Source organism: Arvicola amphibius, chromosome 9 (genome assembly GCF_903992535.2).
Source record: "Arvicola amphibius chromosome 9, mArvAmp1.2, whole genome shotgun sequence".
Lineage (NCBI taxonomy): Eukaryota > Metazoa > Chordata > Mammalia > Rodentia > Cricetidae > Arvicola > Arvicola amphibius.
In genome coordinates, this window is record NC_052055.2 from 61,502,197 (window position 1) to 61,512,696 (window position 10,500).

At 44.5% G+C, this 10,500-nt stretch overlaps 1 protein-coding gene across 1 annotated transcript; it reads left to right on the forward strand.

Annotated features, from left to right (window-relative positions):
* The first annotated feature begins 5,285 nt into the window (after positions 1-5,285).
* On the forward strand, positions 5,286-10,403 carry Pfdn5 (prefoldin subunit 5). Its single transcript, XM_038343544.2, has 6 exons — positions 5,286-5,439; positions 5,635-5,737; positions 6,035-6,066; positions 7,357-7,431; positions 7,520-7,625; positions 10,197-10,403. The coding sequence occupies exons 1-6, from the start codon at positions 5,368-5,370 to the stop codon at positions 10,271-10,273; spliced, it is 465 nt and encodes a 154-aa protein (XP_038199472.1). The 5' UTR covers positions 5,286-5,367; the 3' UTR covers positions 10,274-10,403.
* The last annotated feature ends 97 nt before the right edge of the window (positions 10,404-10,500 follow it).

A 10,500-nucleotide genomic window follows, 5' to 3' on the forward strand; every position in this document is an offset into this window, starting at 1 on the left:
TTGTTTCCTGCTTCCTTACTCGCGCCAGGTAATTTCAATGACAAATATCCAAAATCCCGAGAAAGATCAAAAACCACCCACCCCACCTCTTGGGAAAGTGGGTGTCCTGTTCTTAAAGTTACTTCCTGCTCTCTGGGGGTGGGTGGGTGAGGGCATCATTAGGGAAACCCTGGGGAAAAAAAACAAGGGTAAAGTCTCAGGAGATCCAGCTGTATCACTATGGCCAGTCTCCAGTGTGAGCTTATCCAGTCCTGACTGGAGTGGCACATGAGGGTGGACCGTCTCAGCTAGCCACCTTGGAATTGTCTTGAGCAGTCTGTAGACCAAAGCCATCTTTGGGTGATGTTTTTTGGCTTAGTGGCATTATTACTATCCAGGTAGAACCGTCGTTGTGGGGTTCCATTATCCTTTGGAGACTTCAGAGATTGTTGTTAGGAATGTTTATCGTTCACTGTAGAAAACTTTAACATATTAAATGTCACGTGCTGTAGATCTTAGGGAGGTTAAAGGACCATGATCCATTAATGTCGCGAATATTTAGGCACAGGTGTGTGGATTCACACGGGTCCGAGGAATGAAGACTCAGAGACACACTGAGTCTTAGCCTCTGCAGCTGCAGGATGCTCAGTCTCTGAACTGAAGCGCCTGGCCTTCGCCTCCCAGCATCTTTATTTCTTTCTGTATTTACACTTTAGGTAGATTTCCATAGTTCAGAACAAACTGATTGAAGCTTCTGACAATATAGTGCCAAGTGCAAATACTTCACTCATGAGGTACCACTGGTTTTCCAGGTTTCCCCTGAAAGTTTTGCATAAGCTTTGTGTCCTTGGGAAACTCAGTCAAGATTCACAGAGGACAACAAAAAATATTTGCAACACAAAGGAAGGCCTAGGGACTGTGTGAAAACTCCAGAGCCAGGCCAGGTGTAACCCAGCCAGGTTTCATGACTAGTGGAGGTTGCTTGCTATCCCTCTGGCACCAAGCCATCAGGACATTCTGGGATATTCAGGCTTAATTTCTAAACGTCTGTTTAAACTCAAGCCTGAAATCACATACAGAAAGCTACACAAAACCTAAGTATAGAATTAGTACTTTATAATAACATTAATATCAAAACAGAAAGTTTAAATTTGGAGATAGTACTTATACCTTCCTTAAGAAAAGTTCTAAAGAGTCAAAATAAATTTGAAGGGTATGAGATTTGAGACAATAATAGTCCCTAAATTTGGGTTTTCTTCTGTCCCATACCAGGTGTCTCAAATCATCTGATATAAGACAGAGACTTTGAATTTTCTTTTAACAACATGCTTGGGTTTAGAGAAGGAAAGAGCCACACTCCTAATCCAAAGCCAGCTTTAGTTTTTAATTGATTTGAAACTACATAAAGACTACCTGCTTACCATGTCTGTAGAGACCAACAAAAAACAGACATTTCTGCCGGGCGGTGGTGGCGCACGCCTTTAATCCCAGCACTCGGGAGGCAGAGGCAGGCGGATCTCTGTGAGTTCGAGGCCAGCCTGGTCTACAAGAGCTAGTTCCAGGACAGGCTCCAAAGCTACAGAGAAACCCTGTCTCGAAGAACCAAAAAAAAAAAACAAAAAAAAACAGACATTTCTAAAGGTAAACCCTGTAGGATAAATTTTATACCATTAGGAAATTTTATACCATTAGGTCAGATGAATCCTTTTCTTAGCAATTTTTTCCAGATGGTTTTCCCTTCCTTTTCCAATGTTTCATTTGTCCAAAGGTCTTAAGATCCCTCAGTTGGATGCTTTTATTTCCTGGAAAGAGAAAAGCAAAATTCTGCCCAGACCTAATTTGGTGAGTCTTCCATCTTCCCTTCCGTCAGTCAATCTCCACGCCTGCTGGTGAACTCCTAATGAGAGGCCTCTCCTGTTTGAATAGAATAGTCTTGATGGTATCTATAGCTTTTCTTCTGTGGAAACAAAGCAAATCTTCCCCAATGTAATACTTACCCTGGTTCCATTCTGAGGTTAACACATCTTTAAAATATACTGGCTGATTTGGTTCAGTGGCTTTTTTCTATTATCCAAGTTCTTCTTCTTCTTCTTCTTCTTCTTCTTCTTCTTCTTCTTCTTCTTCTTCTTCTTCTTCTTTTGGTTTTTTGAGACAGGGTTTCTCTGTAGCTTTGGAGATTATCCTGGAACTAGCTCTTGTAGACCAGGCTGACCTCAAACTCACAGAGATCTGCCTGCCTCTGCCTCCCCAGTGCTGGGATTAAAGGTGTGTGCCACCATTGCCATGTGTGGGCTGGTATCTTAAAGGCTATTGGCTGAAGGAGTTCCCACAGCACCTCCCCCTTTTGTCTAAATAAGGGAGTTCTAAGCCTAATATGAAACTATATACAATAAGAACAAATATCAAGTATAAAAATTAGAATTACAGGGAATGAGAAGCCATGTGGCCCCACCAGAGACAGACACTGGACGGAACCTTGCTGTCTCATTCTGAGACTCCTGGAGGCAGGATGGCCATTTCGGACTGAGGTAGAGACAGAGAGCAGAAGCCAGGAGCAAATCCAGTCCCAGAAGCCAACCCAGTCCTGGGATACTGGCGGATCAGGATTGAGCCAGCGACCTGACTCAGAGTCAGGGATCTTCACCAGAACCAGAGTGGGACAGAACCAGCTACCTAGGCCAGAGAGTGAATAGCTCCACCGGGAGACACAGAGCAGAAGCCAGGAGCAAATCCAGTCCCAGGAGCCAACCCAGTCCTGGGACACTGGAGGATCAGGATTGAATCAGTGACAAGATTTTTTTTTTTTTTTTTCGAGACAGGGTTTCCCTGTAGTTTCTAGAGCCTGTCCTGGACCTAGCTCGTGTAGACCAGGCTGGCCTCGAACTCACAGAGATCCGCCTGCCTCTGCCTCCCGAGTGCTGGGATTAAAGGCGTGTGCCACCGCCGCCCGGCTGACAAGATTAACTCAAAAAAAAAAAAAAAATCAGTAGCCCTCCTGTACACAGATGATAAAAGGGCTGGGGAAGAAATCAGAGAATCAACACCCTTCACGATAGCCACAAATAGCATAAAATATCTCGGAGTAACTCTAACCAAACAAGTGGAAGGCTTGTATGACAAGAACTTTAAATCTTTGAAGAAAGAAATTGAAGAAGACACCAGAAAGTGGAAAGATCTCCCATGCTCTTGGGTAGGCAGAATTAACATAGTAAAAATGGCAATCCTACCAAAAGCAATCTACAGGTTCAACACAATACCTATCAAAATCCCAGAAAAATTCCTCAAAGACCACGAAAGAACAGTACTCAACTTCATATGGAAAAGCAAAAAACCCAGGATTGCCAAAACAATCCTGTATAATAAAAGAACTTCTGGAAGCATCACAATCCCTGACTTCAAGCTCTACTATAAAGGTACAGTACTGAAAACACCCTGGTATTGGCATAAAAACAGACAGGAGGACCAATGGAACCGAATAGAAGACCCGGATATCAATCTACATATCTTTGAACACCTGATCTTTGATAAAGAAGCAAAAAATATCAAAAGGAAAAAAAGCATATTTAACAAGTGGTGCTGGCATAAATGGATATCAACATGTAGAAGAATGAAAATAGACCCATATCTATCACCATGCACAAAACTCAAGTCCAAATGGATCAAAGACCTCAACATAAAGCCAGCCACACTGAACCTTATAGAAGGGAAAGTGGGAAGTACACTTGAATACATTGGCACAGGGAACCACTTCCTAAATAGAACCCCAGCAGCACAGACACTGAGAGAAACAATTAATAAATGGGACCTCCTGAAACTGAAAAGCTTCTGTAAAGCAAAGGACACGGTCAACAAGACAAAACGACAGCCTACAGAATGGGAAAAGATCTTCACTAACCCCACATCAGACAGAGGGCTGATCTCCAAAATATACAAAGAAATTGGACACTAGGCCAGAAGATACATCCGGGAGAAACTTCACCTGGCGATGGATGGAGATAGAGACAGAGCCCCACATTGGAGCACTGGACTGAGCTCCCAAGGTCCTGATGAGGAGCAGAAGGAGGGAGAACATGAGAAAGAAAGTCAGGACCATGAGGGGTGTGTTCACCCACTGAGACGGTGGGACAGAACTAACGGGAGATCACCAAGTCCAGTTGGAACGGGACTGATGGAACATGAGACCAAACCAGACTCTCTGAATGTGGCTGACAGTGGAGGCTGACAGAGAAGCCAAGGACAATAGCGATGGGCTTGGACTCCACGGCATGGACGGGCTCTGTGTGAGCCTTGTCAGTTTGGTTGCTCACCTTCCTGAACCTGGGGGGAGTTGGGAGGACCTTAGACTTAACATAGTGTAGGGAACCCTGATGGCTCTTTGGCCTGGAGAGGGAGAGAGTGGGAGTATGGGTGGAAGGGAGGGGAGAGAAGGGGGAGGAGGAGGGGAGGAGATGGAAATTTTTAATAAAAAAATGAGGAAAAAGAAAAAAAATTGGACACTAAAAGAACACATAATCCAATAAAAAAAATGGAGTACAGACCCAAACAGAGAACTCTCAACAAAGGAATCTAAAATAGCTGAAAGACACTTAAGGAAATGTTCAACATCCTTAGTCATCAGAGAAACGCAAATCAAAACAACTCTGAGATTCCATCTTACACCTGAAAGAATGGCCAAGATCAAAAACACTGATGACAACTTATGCAGGAGAGGTTGTGGGGTAAAGGGAACACTCTGTATTGCTGGTGGGAATGCAAGCTGGTACAACCCCTTTGGATGTCAGTGTGGCGATTTCCCAGAAAATTAGGAAACAACCTTCCTCAAGACCCAGTAATTCGGGTGGAGGCTACCGACCAAGGGTAACCCTAGCTCCAAGCAATCCAGAGTCCCTGACACTGCACTTATATATATGCAGACAAAACATTCACACACAGAAACACTCACACAAACTTAGACTATACTTGTTGGGTGGCAGTGTTTGTTCTTTGGTGTCCTTTAAAGCACCGTTTTCACATCACATTAGTGGTTCTGTCAGAACCCAGGCAGGGATCTCTCCTGGTCGGCCGCAAGGGGTGTCCCATCAACGCGCAGTAGAGTATACAGTTTTACAGTCCTGTGATTGCGTCCTGAGGACTTTCAATAGTTTCCAGTTCCTTGAAGCCTGAAGTCCTGTTTGCAACTTAATCGTGCTAGCTCTAGTATACTCTGCGGAAAAGCGCTGTGATCTTCTCCAAATCCAGTTTAAGATCCCTATCTCCAATCGGAGGCGTGGGTCATAGAGACGACGCGCGCAGAGCGTCTCCCCTGGCGGCACCACAGAATCAACGCGGCGGCCGGCTAGAGCGTCGCTCGCCTAGCCGGTTTCCTCTCCGGTAGTTCTCCTTCCCAACATGGCGCAGTCGATTAACATCACGGAGCTGAATCTGCCACAACTGGAAATGCTCAAGAACCAGCTGGACCAGGTGAGGACCGGTGCTAGCACGTTCCTCGCGCTTCACGTGCTCCGGCCGCGTGAAGTCCCTCGCTCCCGTGCCTTCCCGTTGGGGGAGGCTTCCTTTCCCAGGGAAACCCCTATCCGGTCCCAGGTCCCGCCCCCTCTGGCCGTGCCCACATCTCTCTCGGGTTACCAAGCTGACCCTTTTTCCCGGCTTCTATAGGAAGTGGAGTTTTTGTCCACGTCTATTGCTCAGCTCAAGGTGGTACAGACCAAGTATGTGGAAGCCAAGGACTGTCTGAACGTGCTGAACAAGAGCAACGAGGGTATGGGTTAGGCGGGTGAGGGCGCCTGGGGAACCGTCGCTAGCCTGCTTCTCTGTCGCCTCTTCCTAATCCGGTTTTCCTTAGAGAAAACTATCGGTTACGTAGTGTGTGTAGCCACACGAGCCCCTGCATGTTGCCTACGGAAAGCTAAAATGCGCAAGACATTCCGCAGCTTCCATCACCTCTGTTGCTGTTCTTTTCACTGTCTGGATACTGAGTCCTGTTGGAGCTCCCCTTAACCTCTTCACGTGGGAGTGGCCAGCCTTCCCCAGCTGTTTCTCTTCATTACTTTCACAGGAAAAGAATTACTGGTCCCACTGACGAGTTCTGTATCCTTTCCACAGGAAATGCTACCTTGCCTTCTCCTTCAGTTCCCCCAAACGGAGAAGAGTTTTAATACGTAACCCAATGATTTTAAGAACAGTTATAGCCAGGCGATGGTGGCACACACCTTTAATCCCAGCAATTGAGAGGCAGAAGCAAGCGGTTCTCTGTGAGCTGGAAGCCAGCCTGGTCTACAGAGTGAGTTCTGGACAGCTAGGGCTGTTACACAGAGAAACCCTGGCTTGTAAAACAAGAGTCACACACACTTCATAGTTCTCTTGTCTAACTAGGACCAGTGTCTGTCTCATATTTTATCAGAATTCAGTGGAGAATTGAAGTGTAATGATTGTCTCTGCTGTGTGGGGATGTTAATCTAACATGGAGATAGAGCTGGCAGTCAGCTAAAGCAATAGGAAAATAGTAGGATATTGAAATTGAGAACTTGGCTCTGTCAGTTTTAGCTTAGTTGTGCCTCATTCCAAAACTACGTTCAATAAGAAACCCAGATTATTTCCATTTGTTGACAGTGCTCATCCATGAAATGACAGACTAAAAGAGAAACCTAAAAATAACAATGTGTGAAGAATGCCTAAGTTAAAATAATATCAGTGTGGGGCCGGAGAGATGGCTCAGCAGTTAAGAGCACTGGCTGTTCTTCCAGAGGACCCGGGTTCAATTCCCAGCATCCACACGGCCGCTCACAACTGTCTGTAACTCCAGTTCCAGGGGATCTGATGCCTTCACACCAATGCACTAAAACAAATTTAAGCAAATTATCTAGTGGGTAAAAATGTACAGAAACACATCCAAAACCACTCCCACCCTCTACAAATGTTCCCTGGCAGAGACACTTGTGAAAACTTATACACAAAACTAACAAGTGTAACATAAAAGTAATAACCCAAGGCTGGAGAGACAGCCTAGTGGTTGAGAACCGGGTTTGGTTCTGCAAGTGCCCTTGATGCACATACATACGATCTAAAACAAAACGTAAGAATTTGTAATGATCCATCAGGATTTATGGTTGGGGTAAAGAGGGCTGGCTTTCCACTTGTACAGTTCTAGAACCTTTGGAAAGCATGGTTGCCTCTGATCTGATCTAGTCTTTCTGGAAACCCAGGAAGTTCTTTATGGGTGAGACATGGGATCAGGACAAGAAAGTTTCCGGCTTCTGTTGTCTTCACAAGGAACATCCTGTTCCTTGTTCTAAAGAGCTGCGGCTTTTAGGAAAGGAGACTTTGGGCTGATGGCTCTGGCTGGCAGAGGCTAGCTTTTCCTTGACCCCTGCATCTCAGATGTATGTCCCTGGGAAGCTCCATGACGTGGAGCATGTGCTCATCGACGTGGGAACTGGCTACTACGTGGAGAAGGTGAGGCGGTGAGGGCGTGGATGACCTCTGAGAAGGGCATGGAGTGCAGGGTCTCCTTGTGTTCTTGCCTTTACCTCTGATATTGCAGACAGCTGATGATGCCAAGGACTTCTTCAAAAGGAAGATAGACTTTCTCACCAAGCAGATGGAGAAAATCCAGCCAGCTCTGCAGGAGAAACACGCTATGAAGCAAGGTGAGTTCTGCCCAGAGCGCCTCTTCTGTAAAATTATATCTATTGTCTGTCTTTCTGTCTCTGGGAGGTGGGGGTAGGGCACATGAGCACCGTGGTTCATGTGTGGAGGTTAGAGGAAATTTTTCAGGAATCAGTTTTCTCCTTTCACCCTGGGTTCTAGAGATTAAACTCCTGTCACCAGGCTGCTGGCAAATGCTCTTAGCTGAAGCTGTCTCCCAAACTCCCAGGGAACTTCCTACCCATCTGTCTTGATAAAGAACATTCATTGCATAGGACATGACAGCACACATCTGTAATCCAGAAACTGGGGAGATTAGAGCAAGAGGAGTTCATAATAAGACCCTGTCTCAAAAACAGCAGCCAGGTTTTATGGTATACACTTTAATCCTTACACTTAGGAGAAGAGGCAGGGGATCATCTTTACTACATAGCCAGTTCAAGGCCACTGGACTTCATGAGACTCTTGCCCCTCCCCTCCAAAAATACATAATTGGTGTAGGCTTGGGGATAAATAGCTCAGTAGTAAGAGTGCCTAGCATGCCGGGCAGTGGTGGCGCACACCTTTAATCCCAGCACTTGGGAGGCAGAGGCAGAGGGAACTCAGTGAGTTTGAGGCCAGCCTGGTCTACAAATCAAGTCCAGAACAGCCAGGACTGTTACACAGAGAAACCCTCTCTTTAAAAAAAAAAAAAAAAAGTTCCTAGCATGTAAAAGTCATGGATTAAATCCTGGGAACCACAAAAACAAAACAAAAACACAAGAAAACCTAAGATATTTACTAATATGTATGCATATATATGTATGTATAAATAAGATTTAAATGTATGCACATACACAGACATAATTCATGTACAATACTGTCCATTTAAATGAGTAATCCAGCTCTATGTGGTGGGGCACATCTGTAATTTCAGCATTCAGAAGGCTAAGGCAAGGTCATTCAAAGTGACACTAATGAAAATTATAGCATCATTCAGATGCTTTTGCTCTCAATTCAGAACATGTTTTACTAATATTCCATAATCTAGAAAATCAGCCTTTATGATACTCAATTAATTTGATTTTTTCAAAGAAAAAGAAAGAGAAATTGTGATATATTTGTAATAGAAACTATATATCATGCAAACAGGTTGCATTATTTGAGGTTATCTTTCTTGTGCAACTGACCACAAAAGTTCTTTTCCTCTGCCTTGTTTTATGAGCAAATTTTGTTGCTATGCTAACACACTGAGGACTGAAAGTTACTTGATCATCTTCCTAGAGATCTTAACATTTTGCCTTCAACTATGAAATTAAATAGATTTCACAGACTGCATTTTAAAACTGATGATAATTACTCTAAATTGGATGACATAGGTGACTACTGGTACCCATCAATGCATTGAATAATTTTTCAAATTATTAAATGCTTTCTTGTTGAATGTTATCTTTATTTTAAAAAAAAAAAAAAAAAAAAAAAGAAGGCTAAGGCAAGAGGATTCCAGGGTAGAGACCAGACTAGGGTACATTGCCAAGATCCTGTCTCAGGAAACACACGGCCTGGAGAAATGGCTCAGTGGTTAAGAGCAGTTAATGTGCTTGCCAAAGACACAGGTTCAGATCTGTGGCAGCTGGCTGCCACCTAAAACTCCAGTAGCAGATGTGACCTCTGGTAGCTCCTGCATGAAATGGTGCACATACACATGCTCAGGTGCACATGAGCACACACATGAGTAAGTATTAACATTTAAAAATTCAATACTTAAACTATGGGGACGTGGCTCAGTGGTCTTGAGTTCAAATCTCCAGCTAGGCATGACCCAAATGCTTGTAACCCCAGTGCCAATAGGACAGAGACAGATAGGTCCTGGGAGTTCACTGCCTGGGTGAGTTTCACGTTCAGTGAGAGACCCTATGTCAGGAATAGACAGAGAATGAGAGAGCAAGATAAGATTCATGTTTTCCTTTCCACATATGTCTAATGGTGGACATAGATAAACACACTCTGGAGTTCAAAGAAAGAACATGGATTGTAACATAGAACTTGGAGGTATCTTCTCCAAGTTAAAACCATGTCTCTACTGGATGTGGCACACACCTTTGATCCCAGCAGTTGGGAGGTAGAGGCAGGTGGAGTTCTGAGTTCAATGCCAGCGAGTGCTATCTTAACAACAATGATGTTTCTTTTTCTCTTTGGTGTCCTGATGGGTGATTTTGGGGTTTGAGTGATTGAGAAGAAATCTGTTAATGGGTTGGGATAAAGTGCTTATAAACACAGTAGAATTCTGCTAAGGAAACCCTAGGAGTTACCACAGTGGCTGCACACAGCAATCCTCCAATCCTCCAGGAAGTTTAAAAAGAGTATAGATCCAATTCACACCAACTAAGTCAAACTGGAAAAGGTATGGGAAACTGATCTTGATTTATAAAGTCAGGGAAGTTTTTTATTTTGTTTTGAGACAGAGTCTCATTCTGTACTATATTGCAGTGGTTAGCATACTGACTGACGCGGTGCAGGGAGTGTGTGTGTTCCCCGCTTTGGGTTCTCCGGAATAGTTCCCCTGAGTTGTAACTCTGCTCCTCCTTTTTTAGCGGTCATGGAAATGATGAGCCAGAAGATCCAGCAGCTCACAGCCCTGGGAGCGACTCAGGCGACAGCCAAGGCATGAGGATGTGTTGCAGAAATGAAGCAGTGAAGGACCCTATTCCAAGGGGCCTGAGGCTTTGTGGGCATTGGCCTACTGGTGTCTGGGAAGAGGGTCTTGTGTTTAATGTTAATAAATGTGCCAGCTGGGCAAATGGTGGTCTCTTATATTAAAAAGGGTCGGATGATGAACTGGGAGAGTCCAGAGGGTGTACTCTTTCTTGCCTAGAACCCGAAAATGGGCCAATTACA